Genomic DNA, 20,408 nt, shown 5'->3' with positions numbered 1-20,408 from the left:
TAGAAGCCTTCAAAGATAAATTTACTTGAGGAAAAATACACAAGGAGATAAGCTGGTGTTAATTTTGAGATTTATTTCTTTCTACAAGTTTGACACTGAAAATCCAGGCAAGTTGTTCTTTTGAATTTATCTGTGTCTGTGTTTGGGGTTTTCTGTAAATAAGTACTATCAGCTCTTTAGTACTGAACTACAAGGGACTGTATGGCGCACATTCTAGCGAAGGATCCTGAGATAAGTGCATAACATAAATGCAAACCAGAAACTGTGGGGTGGGACTGTGCCAAGAATATGATCTCAGTCTGTTAAAATGAGTTAGTTTTAGCTGTTCCTGTTTCATACTGTTAGTTTTCATGTAATATGTTGTCAGTATGTTGTGGCCAGCATACACATTTAAAATTCAGAGTGGAAACATAGCAAATTAAATATTGTCTGTAGTATGGAAATGTTCAAGGAATGCATCTTTATTGTACATAGAGAAGCATACAAAAATGTAGACTGACTGCTTGGCTACGTGTGTTCAGTCTTTATTAGAAGACTGGAGTTTGGATCCCAAAGTCAACCTTAAGATGTGTGCACAGCAAATATTGGAAATTGATCATCTTGACCTCAGGCAGTTGTAGGAAGTAATTAAAATTGAAGAAAGTATAATCTGATTTGGTGGATTTATATAAAACTGAATCTGTAAGGATACTGTATGTTCATATGTTTGTAGAGATGCCTAAAATCTGGAGGAGTTCAGGTATTAGAAAGACATGATTCTTTTTATGCAAGGTTCTGTCCAGATAAATACCCCACTGCATTATAGATACTCCTTTACATGTGTTAGTGCTAATAAGCTGGTTGAAAGTAGAGAAAACCAGCAAGACCTTATGAATGACTAATGTCTTTTAAAAGATGCAAAAGTTTGATTATTTTAATGTAGTGGGATTACAATCAGGGTATGGCAGCCTGTCAGGATTCATTTCCTTTGACAGATCTTCATAGTCGCTGCTCAAACTGTACTGCATCATTTCTGTATTTGTTGTAATTAGCAAGGATAAGAAATAATTAATATTGTCCTTGGGAAATTTGCATTGAGCTTCCTTGACTCTGCATGTGGTCTGAGGCTCTTCTTCCATTTTGACAGTGCTTATGTTTTATAAATGTTTGACCTTAACATTTAAAAATGATGGTTGATGGCCTTTTAAAACCAGACAGTGAAGGTTTCAAGTATAAAGGTTTGTCCTGTCAGAATTAGGCACTAGACTTTTATTTGATTAGGTGGATTAGAATGAGAGTCTTTGGTTTTCTGGAGGGAAGTCCAATGACAATTATTATGCTAAGGTTTTAGAAGTGCCAGTTATTTAAGTAGTCATTATGATTAATCAAGAAAAGGGATCAAGTTCTAAAATACAAGAAATTATATATCCTGAAAAATAATTTTTTCAGTGAGTTTATAATTAAGTTTTTTCTTTCAGAATCAAATTCTGATGTGTCAGCTAAATTCTGTGAATTAATTTTTCAGAATTTAACAGGTATGGAAAATAGTGTTTTATGGGTTTATGTCTGTGAAGTATAATCGTTAATCCTAGTCTCCACAGTGACTGAAATAGAGAAAAAGTGTGTGCCATTAGCTCAAGATAGACAAAATATAAACATTACTTGCTTGAGTCCTGCAAAATATTTTGCAAAGTTGATGAGCATTACAAGCTATGCATTTTTTTTTTTTTTTACCTCTAGAGCATAAAATGTCTATCTCTGGTATGTTAGTGAGATGATTACTACATTACTGTGCAGAGCTCAGATTTACTATCATGGTTTTATGCAGTTATTTAAAGTTTTATTTGAATTAAAATGCAGGGTGCTTTAAATATGTAGAATTTACTAATGTACTTCAGTCACTGACTTTGTGTTTTACTCTATTTTACTTATGTAGAAAAACTATGCAGGTGGTAACTTGCAGTCTGCTGTAAGTATTGTAGGAAATAGTAACTTATTTTATCAGAAAAAGTCAGGTTTCATGCTCTATAGGTGGTATGGTTGCTTTTCTTCAGCTTGTTCTATTTCCTGGCCACTGTCAGAAGTTACTCAGCTAAATGATTGCTTTCAGTGTTAATTCTACATACACTTTAAGTAATTATTGTGTTAAGAAAGTGTTATGAGCTATATAGTTAGATGTGAAACACAGGTTATTAAATAACATGCTAAAGAAATTGCAAAAGCTCACAGTTACTTTGGGCATATCATTAAGAAGTGTTGAGAGTGATAACTGGAGAATATAAAATGAATTATGAATCACTTTCTTTAAAAATATGAGAAAGATTGTCTGAAAAGTTACCAAAATTGACAGCTCTTCGAATCACTTCCCTTGACAGCTAAGTAATTCTTCCTTCACTTACAAAAAAGGAGGAGGGGAAAATAAGGCAGTGTTTTAAATGCACTTGGATGAGATTGACTTAGTTGATACATACAGAGCTGTCCAGGTTCTAAACTGCTTCTGCAGCAGTTCAGAGATTTTCTTCTTTTATCTCAGGCCATCATTTGCTGTATCTTCTCCCAGCTGTTTTGGAGGAAAAACAATTTGGTTTCTCATGAAAATTCCTTTAGCTTCAGCAGGTGGGCCTATATCCAGGCAGGAGCCACCTTTCTCTGGGAACAATGGAAGCTCTTGAAATACAGAAAGTGTAGTCTGTTTCCCTTGGGATTTAGTATATGGGCTTAGGATAATGCTTTGCTTAAAGACTGTGGCTTTACCCTTACATGTTGCATTGCTGAAAATTGAGAAGTCAGATACCTCTATACAGTAGTGCTTACTTTTACAGGGATTCAATACAGCTGTATATAACAGATGGGAACCCAGCTAAGAGTTCTCTCTCATGACTGAGAGACAAAACAAAGTATGTTTTTGTCACAGTGTATTCTGTAGAGCATAGATGTTTATGTTCATCGTTACTGTTTGTCAGAAAGAGGCAGGAAAACACAGGTGTGCAGTTGTCCTGTGACCTTCATGTTTAGCTACACTAGAGCACCTGGCCGATGCTCTTGACCTGGACAACAGTGAGATAATGAGAAAGTGCCATGCTTCACAAGCAAACAATTAGAGATCTGGCATAAAGCTGGTTGTTTTTCAAAAGGTGTAAAGACAGGACCCTCTTGAAGCTGTGGGTGGACACACTGCACAGGAATTTTCCCAGTTACTTGAGACTCCTGGCATTGACTGCAGCAGGGCTTCCCAGCTGCAAGTGTGGGCCTGGAAGATTATTCAGTGGTGACTGGTCATGTATTTCTTCTTAATCTCTTTTGTCTCTACACATTAAGGACTTGATGTATTGCTAGTTTTCCTCTGTACTTATATGTATATATATATATATGATTTACATTAATATAGATATACAGATATAGACACTATTCATGTTAGTGTGCTTGTTTGCTTTAGTGTGTTTGTTTAATAAACTGTGCACATTATGTGTATATTATACAGCTAGGGTATGGTGATTTTGTTGTGTGCTGTGCCTGTCAGCAGAGCACCATCCTCTGCCCTTCCCAAGTTTAAGAAAAGATACTTTGATTAGAGTGCCCAGCACACAAATTTAGAAAGATTAAGGTACATAACTTTCAATTCATCCTATACTAATTTCTTGTGTACATATGCCGTGCATTCCTTACAATCTGTGAGAGATAAAAGCACAGAGAAAAGCTTCAGCTAGGCAATCCAAAGCACAGAGTTGGTGTTGCACAGCAGACCTAAGTCTAATGTTTCCTATATTCTGAGCTCATGACTTTGCTGTTTAAGTAATTGTTTGGCTTCTATTTTTTGTACTACCTTTGGCTAATTCTTTTGCAGCTTTTAGGGGTAGATGATGTAAGTTAATGTAGTACAGCTTTGGGGACAATTTTGAAGAAGATAGGCAAATCCAGTTTGAAAGAAAGGTTCTTCTTGACTCTTAGGTGTGTTTGTCTATCATTAGACAGTTATGCTTCTCTCAATTGCTGCTGTGTAAAATAAGAATAAAAGCTGCTTGTTTCAATTCCTAGTGGAATTCTGGAAAACTGGCTAATGAGAATAAGCAGCTATCTTGTGTGAAGGGTTTCAGTTCTGATTGGTTTGTTGCCAAGCTCAAAGACTCTGGAGCATAGGCGTGTGTCAAAAAAGGATGTACAGTGTCCGAACCAGAGTCAGACATAGTGAAACGGATTCAATCATAATGATCAGAATATGTAAATAACAGAATAGTACAGAGAAAGCAATAATTGAGAGAAGTGCCTTTAATAGAAAAACGTACTTGATATTTTAATGACCTTTTACATCAGGCTTTCTGGTTTCTTTAAATAAAATATTCAAGAAAAGCATGAATAGATGCAATTGCACTATACAACAGTTTTAGTTTAGCTCCACTTACAAGATTGGATAGGACTGCAATAGGGGGATATGGACTACAGCTAACAAAGCTTTTCAGGTTTTTTTGGGGGGAAATATTGCAGGATATTCAGGTATATAAAACCAAACTATTTTTCACATTGTGAGTATATATTCCATCTTATTGATGCAGCTGTGAGAGGCTTGCCTTTTTTAAATTGGCATTTATGTTTTACATGGAAGTACTCAGACTTCCATGACTTGGTCGATCAGAAAACACAAGCAAGTAGTGTGTGCTCCCAGCCCAGAAAGCCAGCTGTATCCTGGGCTAAATCTAAAGGAATGTGACCAGCAGGCTGAAGGAGGTGATCCTGCCCCTCTACTCTGCTCCTGTCAGACTTCACTTGGAGCACTGGGTACAGTTCTGGTGTCTTCAACATAAAAAGGACATGGAACTGTTGGAACAAGTCCAGAGGAGGGCCACGAGGATGATCAGGGGACTGGAGAACCTCCCATATGAAGACAGGCTGAGAAAGTTGGGGTTGTTCAACCTGGAGAAGAGAAGGCTGCGTGGAGACCTCATAGCAGCCTTCCAGTATCTGAAGGGGGCCTGTAAGGATGCTGGGGAGGGACTATTCATTAGGGACTGTAGTGCCAGGACAAGGGGTAATGAGTTCAAACTTAAACAGGGGAAGTTGAGATTGGATATGAGGAAGTTCTTTACTGTGAGGGTGGTGAGGCCCAGGGAGGTTGTGAACGCTCCATCCCTGGCAGTGTTCAAGGCCAGGTTGAACAGAGCGTTGGGTGACATGGTTTAGTGTAAGGTGTCCCTGCCCATGGCAGGGGGGTTGGAACTAGATGATCTTCCAACCCTAACTATTCTATGATTCTATGACTATTATATTGTAATCTCTTGAAGCATTAAGAAGTGCAATTTTGTTCGATTTTGCAATACTGTGAATAGTTTTTCAGTGATAGTATGCTTGTTTGAACAAAACATATTTAATGAAATTAAAACAAAGCTTTGGATGTTTAAAGCAAACACTAGTTTGAGTTAACTGTGCATAATTCTTGTTGTGCAATTTTTTCTTCATAGTTTCCATTTCCTTTAAGCTTTGATTGACAATTTAAGATGGGTATTAAAAAATTATTAATGTTGCCAAAATTTTATCTGCATATAGGATCTTAGTTAAGGTACAGGATTTTGAGGAAATGAGCTGTAATTTAATGGAACTTTGGTTGATCTTAGAAAAATTTTGTTCTGGAATCTTGTATTGCAAGCAAGTCAAATAAGCGGGGGTTTGCTTGAATTACTATGTTCTTCAGAGGTAATAAGTACATTTAGAAGTCTTCTAGAACTGATTGTTTGATGACATGAAATTTTTGCCTCCACATCTTGTTTTGAAGCTTACACTTGTGAAATTATGAAAAATAGGTAGGTGCTGCCATCTAGTTTTTCTTTGTTGCGTTTCTTTTGTTTATTCATTTGTACAGTTTATGTCATTTCATGCTTTTGATGCAGATTGTTTGCTGGTTTTCAGTATCTTAATATCCAATTGGGTTTATATTAATAAAAAACCAAAAAATAAGTTACGTACTTAAAATTATTTTAAACTAAAATTGTTTTATTAGTTACAAAATTAAAGTGCTACTGTCCATAGAGAATATAGAGTAAGTGTCATACAGAAAAGACCAGTGTTAGGCTCACCCATAATATTTTATTACAGAATATCTGTTACTGGAACTTAAAAATCAGGGGAAATAGTGTATATTGGAATTTTCATTGTATACATTGGAATTTTGGTCGTAAGACTTTACTAATAATTTTGTTTCAAGTTTGATTCAAAATGTGTTTTCCAGCATTAAGTTGCTTTGTATATTTTTAGTGATCAGAAAATGCAGTGTGAAGTTATATGTAAAGTTTGATGGTTTAGCCCGTCACAGCATCTAAATGGGCTATTTAACCATTCTTCTTTAACAATTCTTCTGTTACAAATATAATTACCAATCACTTGAGTTTTGCTTCTGTGGCATAAGTTGTCTTATTGACAGATATGTATATGTATTTTCTTTTGTAGCTTTGTTTCTTCTTGCTTCAGGCATTTTCTAACATCTGCTCTTCAGAATTTCAAGTTTGTGATCTAAACTTCACTGATTTTTTTCCTGTATTTTGATGTTCACTTTCTGTTAAGTTTCACTTTACCATCATTTATTAAAATAAATCTTTTGAACTTGCAAAAAGTGCTGAATCACCTGCTCTGAAAGTGACTATATTCTTTTCTATGGAATATGCTCAGTGCAGGCAACAGCAGTTTAGTCTTTGCCATCGCATGAGAGGAGTTGTAAACTTGGCTGATGTTTCACAAGCTGCTGTTCTTGCTAAAGCAGAGCCTTTGACATGACATATTTCCACTGTCTGTTTTCAGCAGTGTTTGTACTTTTATGTCATCTTTTAATATTTTTCTTGTTTATTTTTCAACTGTTTTTCACACCCTTACTGCTTTTTGACAAATGCTTGTTTTGCTTTTTGCAAACATTTAAAGCAAATTGATAGATCTTTTTTGTTGCCTGAGGTACATTATCATTGTTATCAAATAGGCTATTCTGTGCTATTTCTTTTGTACAATCAGTTTTGGGGCTTCTAGCACAATATTCTGGAGAATAGATTTGAGTTAGTAGGGTAGATAGGTTGGAAGGTTAGAGAAAGTAAACAAATGTGTGGTCTTGACTGTGCTTTAACCACAAAACTATTTTTCTTTTCATGATGAGTTGATGTTTTCTGTATAAGCAGATAATAAGTTCTCACTACTTACAAATTCTGTTTACATTTTCATAGTGTTAATGTATCTTCTAAAACTTCTTAGAAGACATTCAAATACTAGTAAGGCTGTAAAACTAAACATGCAAAAACTAGAAAATGATATAAAGAAGGTTCCTGAGTAATCTCAGGAGTTCACTGTTCAGTGAGTTTCTTCAGGCTTAATTGTTGCACACTAAGCCCCCCTCTGAAGTGTGAATTAATAACCAAACAGGGTTGTTTTTTCTTTTTTTTTTTTTTTTGTGAAGCTTATCCCTGTAACAGCTTTCTCAACAATGTATTTAAGGGGGTTATCACCCTTTTTTTATAAATAGAAAACAACCTTATTGTCTCTATTTTAAAAGATAAAAATACTGTGGTTTTGGTTTGTTTGGTTTGGTTTTGGTTTTTTTTTATTGGTTTTTGTTGTTTTTTTTTTTTAATTGAGTTTGACTTCATTGTCTTCAGTTGTAGTCATGACCACTTCTGGTCACAAACTTCACATTTCAAGTTGTGTACTCCTACATATACCATAAGAGTATTGATTACAGTAGGTTATCTATATTTGCATGCAGAACAAGCAGTGAGTGATTGAGGCAGGTGAATAATCTAATAGTAGTAGACTTCATAATCTAATTGTAGCCAAAATTGAGCTTCTTTTTGTCCGCTAGAGACTTTGCAGGAATCCTGGTGGCTACAGGTGAATCAGTCACTTCACCAGAAAATGCGAAAGTACTTTGATGGATTATATAGGTATGTGCTTACACCAACATGATGGTGAGACTTCAGAAGTAGGAGTTTTGGGCTTAGAAACCCTGGTTTCTGAAGGTTTCTCTGTTGTGGCTCCAAGCTCCTCTGCCTATCATGTCTGATTGCTTCCAGTCCTGTGTCTTCCTACCCTGTTCTTTTTAACCTCTTGTTTGTGAACCTAAAAGGGATGTGACAAATATGAGAGTTACAGCAGCCTCTCCCTGCGGTAGGGCTTTGGTGCTTGACTCTATCAGTGCTGTGGCAGCAGTGAAGGTTCTGCCTCTGTTGGCCAAGTTTTTAGAGATTCTGTCTCCAGTAATTTTATGCAAATGTCAGTTTTTTAAAGGGTTAGTACTTTGGCTCAATTTGGCTGTATTTTTACCAGATTGAAAAATAAATTCCTGACATAAAAAATTGCATTTCATCTGACGTTTAAGTATGTGTTCCAGATCAGCCATAGCTGAAAGAATTAGGAGGCAGTCAGTAAGTACATCAAATTTTTCCATGAACTCTGCAGAAAATGGACAGAGTTTCAAGTATTCAAAAGCAGGGTTTGGTTATGGGGAGTGTTATGATACCTTAATAGTAGGTAGGGCTATAAGCCATGCCTGTAAGAAAGGTTGTAGAAATTAGTTACTCTAAAATGATGTGGTAATTTGACCCTAGCTGGACGTCTGGTGCCCACCAAAGCTGCTCTGTCAGTCCCCTCCTAAGCTGAACAGAGTATTGTAGAACATAATAATTTAGGGAGTGAATTTACAGGACACATAGTAATTCCACACTGACTTCTGTGAACAGTTCTAATCTGCAGTGATGACTGCCCTGCTGGAAGTCACTTCTTGTACCTTGAAACCAGAGTTACTTGCATTATGTGGGTAACTTCTGCAGGCAGAATGGACTTTGGGATATGCCCTCTTCAAGCTGGCCAGATGAGAGCCAGATGTGTTTGAAAATCCTTATTTCCACAGTCGCCCTGTGGTGTGTTCTGCTTATCAGTCTCCTGTCTTCGTGTGGACTGAGCCATATCATGTCTGTATACAAAAGACTATAGTAAGCATTCTCAGGTGTCCCTGTGGAAGTTGGTGGTGGATTATATACTGTATTCATTCAGGTTTTGGTTTCTCACCTGTTAATGTCTGAGTAGGGGGGAAAAAGCCTCTTAAACATTACCTTAATGTATACAGGAAATGTAGCAATATGTGATATGTTTAATCAAGAATGATAGTTACGTGTGAAAATATATTCCATTCTAAGCTTCTGTTTTTAATTTTGGAATTGAACAGCATCATACCAAACCTCAGCAGGTTAAAAAACATCATAAATTCTTTTAGCTTTTTCCAGTATGAGCCTGACATGTTGGTTATGATTTTTTTTTTTTTAATGTGATGATAACTTTTGTTTTCTCTTTGGTGGATTCTCATGAGATCTGTTTACAGCTTTCCTTTCATAGAAAACACAGCTATTTGTTTCTAAACAGTTTTACCAGTTGTTCTTGAAGCGTTTGTGTTGAGAGTCCTTAGAGTGTCTTCTGGCAACTTGTAGTTGTCATTTGAAGATCATTTCCATGATACTTAAGGATTTCTCTAGGCTAGTTGCTTGTTATGTTTTTCATCCATGTATTTCATAGTTACCTTTTTAACATTTATGAGTTTTGGGACCATGTTAGTAAACTGTTGCATTACCTTGTTTGCAGTTCTGTGGTAGTAAGGCTTTTGTTTCATATCCCACACATTAATAAGAGGTTTTAATGCCATTTTGTATCAAAGGCTTTTGTCACTATTGAATTTAAGACTGAGGGTAAATTTAGTCTTCACGTTGCACAGTTTGCTCATGTGGTCTGGCACAGTAGAATGTATACCTAGTTGGATAACAAGCTGTTATTATAATGAAATTTTATGTTGTAATTACATGTGGTTTTGGTTCCATGTATGTTCCTGTGATGAATCATGGGCATTTATTAGATGAGTGAAAAAAACCAACCCTCTAGTTAGCAGTCTGAGCTCTTTGTATTTACAGATTTCTTGCTCCAGATATTTCTTGGAACTGAGTAGCTTCCAGAAGTTTGCCTGATCATCTGCTTGCTTATTATATCCTCACCTCTGGAAGCACTGACAAGAAGGGGGCAGATATCACAAGCATGCTGTATTTTTAGGTTGGAAACATGGATTAATGAGCAAGATATATGGTATTTCTGGGTTGGTTTGTGGTTTTTTTTTTTAGTTCTACCATTCATCAGGTAAATACAATTTTATTCAACAAGTATTTAAGGAAATTGAAGCAAGTGATCTTTATGATGAAGAAAAGAGGTATGATATTGAAAACCAGAAAAGGCTTTTATATATGATCATTCTTCAAAAAAACCTAGAGATTCTACTTATTCATGATGATGCTGTTTATTGTCTCTAGGCTGTCTCAGTATGGAAGACAACTAGTCAATATTTTTAAAATCTTGAAAGCTGTTGAAACAAACAAAAAGGTTTTGTTCAGATGCCAGGTAGATTTTTTTTGTTTCTTTTCCTTTCCCTTTTTTCACCCCTGAGTACAGGAGGTTGATATCCAGTAGATGATGATGCTGGACTGATTGTTAAGGAATGCTTGGGGCTTTGAATGCCTGCCTTGGCTTTTGCTCCTTTTGGAGATCTCTTAAGTATACTGGATGTTCTTTTAATAAGTATTTTATATAGGCTTAATATAAAATGTAAGAATCTAAAATAAGCCATTTTTAATAAAAATATTAACTGAAGACATATAAATTAAAATTTCAATCAGGAAAAAAGTTTATCTTGTGAGAAACAGTATTCTCCCTGAATTTATTTACTAGAGCCGTTTAGAAAATTTGCCTTTTCTGAGTACTTGTTTGAATGCAAATCTTAATAAATGCAAGGTATAAGAGATCATGGAGGCCTCCATTTTTTAATAATGAGTGGCTCGCTTTTTGTCAAAATCGTCACATTGTGTGATATATTTCTTCCGTAATGGTGTTTACATTCCTGTAGAATTAAATAGCAACATACCTGGAGATATTTTGTATTCCTAAATCTTGTCCTTTTATATGATGGTAAGAGAATTCAGTCTCCCAGTTAAATTGCAAGACCATTACGTTTGCTGCGTGAGACAAATTTACAGAGTTGTAGAGTATGCTACTGAGTGAAAAGCTGTAAGCCAGTAATTTTCCTGTTTGCACTTGACATTCTGAGCTGGTTACAGTGTTCTTTCTGTGACAAAGATTTCCCTTATGCTTATACTTCATTTCTGCGCAAGTTAGTTTCTGTATAATTTAATCTGAAAGTATTTTTCTGCTCTCTGGATTTTCTCTCCATATTCATTTTCTTTAAGGAAAAGCACTAGAAGAGGCCAGCAAATACTGAAATGAGCAATATGTGTTACTGGCAATTATGAACCAAAATATTGATGAATACTGACAAGTAAATGTTACAACTGAACTAATGCATCAATGTAATACCAGTGTTTTTCAGGTCATGTCCTGTTTTTCCTGGTCTTTTCCCCAAAGCTGTAAGAGAAATAGTTTTTTTTAGGAGAAATATTGAAAATATACCATTAAGCATAAGAAAGCTCATTGTTGCATTATTTGTGAATATATATTTAAAAGGTATTACTGGATTGGGTTCTTTTTTCAGCATTAATGATTCCTCATGTAATCACTATCATTAGAGTGTCTTGGAGATCAAATTACTAAAGAGAAAAACTAATAGAATGCTTATTTTTCCTTTATTAGCAACCAACTTCTGTAGCCACATGTCCTGTCCGCCTGGGACTTCCAGTGCAAGCCAAAGTTGTTCAGTCAGCTGCACCTGTCAGTGCTACATCTGCTGCAACTCTGCCAGGAGGCTCTATTCTCGCCCATACCACAGTGAGTAGTAACAATACAGAAACCAAAAGGTGTGTGAAGAAAAGGATGTTTGTAGTTACATAGAATCATAGAATAGTTAGGGTTGGAAAGGACCTGAAGATTATCTAATTCCAACCCCCCTGCCATGGGCAGGGACACCTCCCACTGAACCATATCACCCAAGGCTTCATCCAACCTGGTCTTGAACACTGCCAGGGATGGAGCATTCACAACCTCCCTGGGCAACCCATTCCAGTACATCACCACCCTAACAGTAAAGAATTTCTTCCTTATATCCAATCTAAACCTCTGCTGTTTAAGTTTCGACCCGTTACCCCTTGTCCTATCACTACAGCCCCTAATGAATAGTCCCTCACCAGCATCCCTGTAGGTCCCCTTCAGATACTGGAAGGCTGCTCTGAGGCCTCCATGCAGCCTTCTCTTCTCCAGGCTGAACAGCCCCAACTTTCTCAGCCTGTCTTCATGCAGGAGTTGCTCCAGGCCCCAGTTGCTCCAGGCCCCTGATCATCGTCGTGGCCCTTGTCTGCACTTGTTCTAACAGTTCCATGTCCTTGTTATGTTGAGGACACCAGAACTGCACACAATACTCCAAGTGAGGTCTCTTGAGAGCAGAGTAGAGGGGCAGGATCACCTCCTTCGACCTGCTGGTCATGCTTCTTTTGATGCAGCCCAGAATACGGTTGTCATTCTGGGCTGCAAGTGCACACTGTCCGCTCATGTTCATTCTCTCATCGACCAACACCCCCAAGTCCTCTGAGATTTAATGTTCATGTAGGACAGGGGGGAACTGTTCTGAGCTGAAAAAGGGGAGATTTAGATTAGGTATTAGGCACAAATTCTTCCCCATGAGGGTTGTGGGGCACTGGCACAGGTTGCTCAGAGAAGCTGTGGCTGCCCCATCCCTGGCAGTGTTCAAGGCCAGACTGGACTGGGCTTGCAGCAGCCTCCTCTAGTGAAGGGTGTCCCTGCGTATGGCAGAGGGCTGAAACTGAATGAGCTTTAAGATCCCTTCCAACCCAAACCATTCTATGATTCTATGTTTGTTTTTATCTCAAACATAATCCCAGAAATTGATTGTAAATGTATAGTCAGACTGTTACACAAGTCCTGAGTGATAGCCCACATTTTATTTTCTACTGTTTCCTAGGTAAAAAACTGTGGGTACTACAGATTCAGTTTTAAGCTTGTTCTACATGAAAAAACTTAAGTCAGCTGGACTTACATACCATTTTAGTAGTGGACATGCTGCACTGCATTTGCCCCTGTAGAGAGTGGTAGTAGCTGCTGTGTGGTCTCTGGTGCTGCAGGATCCATGGCGTGACCTGTAGCATCACAGTGCAGGTGCGTGGGTCGGCTCGTAGCTGTGTACAGCAGCAGCTCATATCCACATGACATGACACTGGTGTAAACCTGATGACATGATCACAGATCATTGGGAATTGACTTGTTGTGTTAAGAGACATATCTACAGCAAGTTGTGTTACAGAAGACACAACATTGTGGTGATCCTAAAGTGCTGGATAATAACAACTGATTTTTAGTTGTGCATTCATTTATATAATAAAAAGAGGACTTCACTGTTCAGTAAAGTTCAAAATTAGGGTTAAAAGCAAGTAAAGTCAATGGTTTTGTCAGTAAGGCTGTATTTGAAAAGAAACAAGGTTTTCTTGTCAGGCTTTGAAAAACTTTATGGTTGAGTAAAAGAATTAAAGGAAGATAATCACCTAAGGTTTTTTCAATATAAAATATGAACAGGTGTCAGTAGCTACGACGAGCGCTCAGAATTTATTCAAGGCAACAGTAGCAACTGGAGCATCAACTTCTCAACAACTTGCAGTAATTACTGGTGGACAAACTCAAGCTTCAGCACAAACCCAGGGTCAGCCTCGACTGCCAGTTCCACCTCATACAACAGCACAAGTACCAGCACAGCCCCATGTCATACCAAGTTCTCCTGTAGCTGGAAATACAGTTGTATCACAGGTAAGCTTTAACGTATTAGAAACTTGGTTTTCTTAGTACTTTTTAAACTTCTCAGGCCTATTCAGAAACAGGAAGAAATTTTTCTCATGCCAGCACATTTCCTGTGATGGAACAAATACTTTACAAACAAGAAATCCACTCATTTCAGCTAAATAGGATACATATTCTGCAAGGGAGGATGAACATTTGTGGTCAATAGTGGAACAACTATTCTCTTTCTGCTGACAGAACAATCAGGCCTTCAGTCTTACAGACTTCATTATTATCATGTTACTGGACCTCAAAACTGTGGTTACACTGAAGTGTTTCCATTTCTATGAGAAATTATACCACATAAAAATAAAGGCTTGAAAAAATTAAAGCATCTGTTTTTCCACTGATGAAGAAAAGATTAGATAAGGTGATATTTGAAGACTATTTCTAATTTGATTTTACTGCTGTAGCTACATTGTACAGAAGCATACTGAATCAATAATTTAAGAAATTATGACAGCTTGGGAAACATTGTACATTGTGTATTGGGCTCTTAAAGGAAAGTATATCTCCAACAGGTTGTTGCTGGAGATATAGTTCTCATATTTAAGGTTGCTTTTATCAAAGCAGACTATAAACTATTAAATATTTTTTTTCCTTCTTTTTTCTCTTGTTTTTTGTCAGTATTTGTGAGGTACGATGCTCAGCTACATAAAAAAGTGAAGAAAATGTCAGGTAACTAGCAGCAAGAGCAAAATACCAGCAGATGTATTTCAATGTCCTGCCTCAATTAGAAGAGTATCATAATTTTTCCTATTTATAGTGGAGCATGCATTGATCCTGATTGCAGAATACCGTGGATCTGATATTTCTTTTCTTTGGCTTTTGCAGGAAATGCAAGAGAATGTGAAAAAATGCAAAAACTTTTTAGCTACCCTTATAAAACTTGCTTCTCATAATTCACCATCTCCAGAAACATCCCGTAATGTGAAAGCTCTGGTTCAAGATTTGCTGGTAAATAGTTATCTTTCATTCTGTTATTTATTTATTAAGCTTGTTATTTGTATATGCTAAGGACTATTGCTTTGATCTTAGTTGTTTCTTTGTTTTTTTTTTCTGTAATGTGAAGGGCTGCATCAAAATGTGCAAATATTCTGTATATTACATATCTTCAAAAGTCTCTTAAAGGTAGGCTGTCTATTCAATTTCTGAAGGGGGAAATGCAACAAAGCAGTTTATATGCATTTGTGGAGAACACTCTTGTTTTGATGGGTAATACTGTAGTCTTTTATTTAGGTAAAGATAGTAAAATATGGTATTTTCCTTGGGTTCTCACTCAGTTTCTTTTTCTCCAAACTGTAATCTTTTCTGAAACAGTAAGAAACTATTTAATGCTTTAACCACAGAATGAATTTAGATGCATGCCTCCACAATGTGGGTTATAGTTTCTAGGGCTGAAGTGTTTTGCTAAGCTGCTGAGTCTGGGCAGTTCTGCAGACAGATGCCCCTGCATGGAGCCTAAACTGCAAGTGGATTTCAAAAGGCAAATTTGTGTTTCAGTTAGACATAGTCCTTGGGCCCAGAAAAAGTCTTACAGTCTCCAGTACAACTTGTGTTTCAGTGAATTGTATAAATGAGTTGCACACATGCAGTTACTGTTGAGCTAGACAAAATGGTCAAGCTTCTTAAAAAATATTAACTATAGTCTATGAAGAACTTGGATGTAAAAGCAGTTGATGCATATTTCTTTGAGTTGATTGACAGAGTAACCTGTGTAATTAGACAAGTCTAACTCTTTTCAGGTAGAAGTCATTCAACAGTAATATTAATGATTCCAGTTTTAACTTTTGAAAACTAAGATTACGTAAGTAAGGGTAATGACTATAGTATTTTAAACCAAATAATAAGACATATGTATAATAAATTCATTTATTGAAGGTTAGTTTTGTTTGGTTTTGTTCTTGCTCTGTATCAGTCCAGGAAAGCTAATGAATGTCTGTTTTACAACCTGAGAATTTAACTAATGATACTTTAGAAGTATTATGAAATATACCTTGATTACAGAGTTTATTAATTGCTAAACAAACTATTATATATTTCATACATTTAAAAGTGCATGTTTTGTGAATATACATATATACATTTATACAGGTGAAAATTTTATATATATACTTATATGCACACTTTGTATATATGCATATGCTTTACATATATATGTGTGTGTGAATGCATACACATATTCTAAGTTAAATTGAACCCTCAAAATTGGTTTTGGAATTAAGTAAAGGTAATTTTCATATTAAAAGGGCTGGCAAATTTTATAATAGTTGGTAAGTTATTTCAACAACCTGTTTTTTTTATCAATCTTTTAATTTTAAAAGAAGAAATCACTATGTGAATGTTAGCATGAGAATGGAATCCCAAAAAAGACTTATGTGTGTGGGATTTCATTGTGTCTTACATTGTACATGCCCAAGGAAACTTCCTGAATTCCAGGGGGCTTGCTGCATATGTAGATTAGCTCTTGACAGAAGGATTTTATAGATACAGAAGAGCTGAGGGACTTCAGCTTTGGAAGTTCTTGGTATGGTAGCCCATTTAGCTAGAGATATATACATATACTTATCCAGAAAAAAACCCAACAAAACAACTCAGATGAGTTGTTGATGCTTTTTCTCTTTCCCCCCGAAGGATGCGAAGATTGATCCAGAAGAATTTACAGCTCGCCTTCAGTCAGAGCTCAAATCATCTCCTCAGCCATATCTTGTACCTTTCCTTAAGGTGATGCAAATCTTGCTTATATAGATTTGTTTCTATAAATGTCATTACATGAAGTTTTAGAATATACTTTTAAAAAAAAATTTGAAATAAGTGATCTTGCTTGTAATCTGGAACTAATCTAAGATGGAAGTTCTGATGTGATATCAAATGGATTTATTGTAGGGTCCTAAATTAGTATATGTGGGGTAAATTTAACATTTATTTAGTTCTTGTACATCAGCTGCAAAAGCATCCATATACAAGATTATATGAAAGCATACAAAATGTTTTTAATTATGCCCCAACAAAACCACAACTGTAATTCTAAAAACATTTTTCTTCTAGTCCAGAGCTTCTCAGTTTAGGGCAGATTTTTTTTTTTTTACTTTTCCCCCCTTCAACTTTTCTTCAGGACTCTCACCCTCTGCTTCTGTTTTTTTCAAGTTATTATTAACCCTTATTTGTGCCTTTTCCTGCTTTTACACTGCAGTCATTTATAGAATCATGATAAATTTCAGCTTGTTTCCTTTCTTTGAAGTTATTTCTTGGCAACATAAAGGCATTAAGTTTTTAAATAAATACTAAAAGGTTAGAAAGAACTGTAGCTTGGGATAAACACACTTGCCTTCTACAGCTGCCTGGGGGGACTACTTCAAAAGAACTCTACCACTACTTAAAAAGTAAAAAGTTTGTTTGTGAAGGTAGAGTATGGCTTTTTAGAACTGTTTTTGCTTGAACTGGTCTGAACATGAAGCATACAATAGTACATTTTTTCTAATCCAGTCAGAATACATTAGATCAGTAAAAATACAGTAAATGGCTATTGCTGTAAGGCATCAGTAGTTGTATCATCTTGTTCTAGGTACTGAAGGCATGTCAGAAGTAAATTGGTGCAGCTTACTTCTAGCATGCAGTGGGAATGGGACTGTTCTTATGGTTCTGACTTTTCTGTTTCAATTTGTTACCTTTCCAAAGACCTAAGCTACAAGTTCTAGATAGTTTTGAGGAGGGGAGTGTTCTGTTTTATGGCTGTGGTGGAGTTAGGGCACATCAAAATTGACAGGATGCTAAATCCAAATTGAAGGCTTATTAAAAGTGTAAATTGATTCTTGCCTCTTACAAGATATGCTTAATCTTACTTCTTTTTGATGAATAGGCCAATAGTAAAATGGGAAAGCAAGCTGCATTCTTTTAATTATGTTTACAGCAAATTTCAAAGTATTTTTTGGTCTTCATGATAAATTTGGTATTTCATAAACTTTCTTCTGTTTTTAGAAAAGTCTGCCTGCATTGAGACAATCTTTACTGAATAGTCAACATTCAGTTTTGCAAGGACAGCCGTCTCAGCAGTCACTTCAACAAACCAAGCTATCACAAGTTATACCTCAGTCTGCCTCTGGAAGCATTTCCTCTGTTGTCACCACACAGACAATGGGAATAAGGCAACCAAACAACGTTTGCACAGTCTCTGTATCAAATACAGTGCAGCCTCCTCAGGTTAAGGTGGTACAATCAAATCAGAGTTCTCAACTGGTAGGTACTGTAGTATAAAAGAGAATTTCTTAAGCTGAATAGCAATTTTCAGTGTTATCTTTATTGCAGCTTGTTTTGGAGGATACTTTTTTGTTTGTATCATATTCAGGGATATTTAGTAGTTCATCATTTTATGGCAGTACGCATGTATGTGAACTTCAGGCAACGTTACTGGCATAGCTTAAATTTAAGAACCTATGCTCTTGTCTGGGATACAGTGGTGGTTATATGAGCACAGTGGAATGCGAGTTAATTACAAATGTAGAACAGAAAGCTTTTCAAGACTTGCAAATGGGTATAATTTTTACTATGTCATTAGATATACTGCTTTGCTTAGATTCATCTGCATAAAAATTAGTTCTTATTTTAAATTCTTCTACACATAGTTATAAAATATTGTAGAAGAATAGCTGTATTGTACCAGCGTGTTTTGTTTAGAAATAGTACTGTACTTTGTTATTTACTGAAATATGTTACTGTTGTGCATTCTGGAGTATTATGTGCTCATTAATTTTGAAGGCACTATCAATAAGTCAACTTTCCAGTCACCCATTGAGTGTGGCGAATTCATCTTGCTGTTACATAGGATCTTGCATGTATGTTTACAGTGGTAATTAAAATAGGTTTAGGATTTTTACAAGGACTTGATTTTACACAGGCATTATCATCCTTCAGGCAAAGATGTAAGAGTTTTGTCTGTGGTTTCCATGTATGTATGAATGAAGTACTTGACTTAGGTTTCAAAATCAAATTGACAAGCTCAAGAAGGTGTATCAGGTTGGTAAAAATTTGTCTGAATCATATTACTATGATTCAGAAATGCACATACGATAATGTAAAACCTTACAGTGATCTGTCTTTGAGCTTATAAGCTCTGTAAAGGATGTAAATAATTTGTAGGGTGTGTGAAGAGAGAAATATTTCTTTTGCTTTAATTTAAAAGTAGCAGTGCACAATCTAAATGCCTAAGCCAGAAAAGCCATGTCTTTTGAAGCTTACAAATACTTTCTAGAAGCTAAATTACTAGCTTTAAAATTAAATTAATATAATTTTACCATCCTTTAGTGAGTGTGGTTTGAATATGTAAGAACATCTTACGTGCTTAGACTTCTGACTCTGGCTTTTGTAGTACACCCAGACTTTTGGCTGTTCTGCACCTTACCTTGGCTGCTTTTTGTTCAGCCACTTGCAGTCTGCCTTTTTCTAAGACATGCTTTCCCTACCTCTACTGGACTGTTGCTAAGGCTTTCTGTGGCTTCTTCATGATTTATCTTTGTTAGTCTGTGTTCAGTCATATCTGTGTAAGGCCTAATTGACAATGACTTTGGTTCTTCAAGGTAGGGAGCAGGAGCAGTTGCAATTACAGGCAGTAGATGTAAAAATTGCCTCTTTTTCTGGGGAAGGCGATTTCTCAGAGCAGCTGACAGGTTTCTTGAAAGTATAAATGTTAATGGCCACTAAGTATAGACTTATTTTATACAACAATCTAGAACTAACCTACTGCTGGGTAACACAGCTTTTCCCAGTGTTTTGCAGCCCACTATAAACACTCTTATACTTGCTTTGCTGGTTGCACCCCACCTTTTGCCAAACACTGACACAGAACAAAAATGTTTTAGGAAGTCCACAAGAATTCTTACTGTTACAGTTCTTATGGAATATTTTCTGAACGAGATAAAGTCAGATTTATGGGAAAGACACTTGTGTTTCTCTCACATGACAGTGCTTGCTAAAAGCAAGCAATTGTGATGTTTACCATGGTAGAGATTAGCAATATGAAGAGTTGCTCTGTCATCTTATTTGACATACCTGTGCAATATGAAGGAGCTGAAAACTGCTAAAATAGTGTATTGTCAAGATTGATCTCACGGGCAAAAGAAGTTGTTTATATGTCTGTAAGGAAGTCATAGGTATAGGATTGATTTTTTTTTTTTTTTTCATTTTACTGGGTACATGAAATGATCACTGCATTTTCCAGAAGGTTGCAAACTGCATGGAATAAACCTATGCTTAATACTATTTGTTTTCTAGAAAATATTTAGAGAGGAGCAAATAACTTAAAAATTATAATTTATTGTTTTATTGCAAAACTGGCATTTAGTATTTGCTTTCAATTTATCAGTAATTAGTTAATTGAACCAAACACTACATTTAACCAATGACTTCTTAATGGCCTTCAAATTAGTTCTGTACAGACAAAAGCAGCATCAGGCAATAAGATCTACTGCATAAGTAAAAGAACTTGTACACAGCAACCGCCATCAACTCAGGTGCCAAGCAGAAAACCCAGCAGCATCTCTCTATTGCACTAGTAATTGTTCCTAAATACTGACTTTTTTTTTGTGGTGACATTGATCACACTCTTTATACTTCTTTGTGCTCCTCAAAATCAGAGCATAGCAAAG

At 36.1% G+C, this 20,408-nt stretch overlaps 1 protein-coding gene across 1 annotated transcript in view; it reads left to right on the top strand.

Moving 5' to 3' along the window:
- The window catches only part of LOC101878983 (transcription initiation factor TFIID subunit 4-like), a 149,559-nt gene that overhangs the window by 6,263 nt on the left and 122,888 nt on the right, over positions 1-20,408 (top strand). Inside the window, exons 3-7 of the mRNA XM_034072803.1 lie at positions 11,620-11,754; positions 13,510-13,737; positions 14,602-14,724; positions 16,402-16,491; positions 17,746-18,003. Coding sequence (XP_033928694.1) covers positions 11,620-11,754; positions 13,510-13,737; positions 14,602-14,724; positions 16,402-16,491; positions 17,746-18,003 — 834 coding nt within the window. The remainder of the gene's footprint in view (positions 1-11,619; positions 11,755-13,509; positions 13,738-14,601; positions 14,725-16,401; positions 16,492-17,745; positions 18,004-20,408) is intronic.

Source organism: Melopsittacus undulatus, chromosome Z, assembly GCF_012275295.1.
Source record: "Melopsittacus undulatus isolate bMelUnd1 chromosome Z, bMelUnd1.mat.Z, whole genome shotgun sequence".
Taxonomy (NCBI): Eukaryota; Metazoa; Chordata; class Aves; order Psittaciformes; family Psittaculidae; genus Melopsittacus; species Melopsittacus undulatus.
This window is presented reverse-complemented; position numbering and strand designations above follow the sequence as displayed.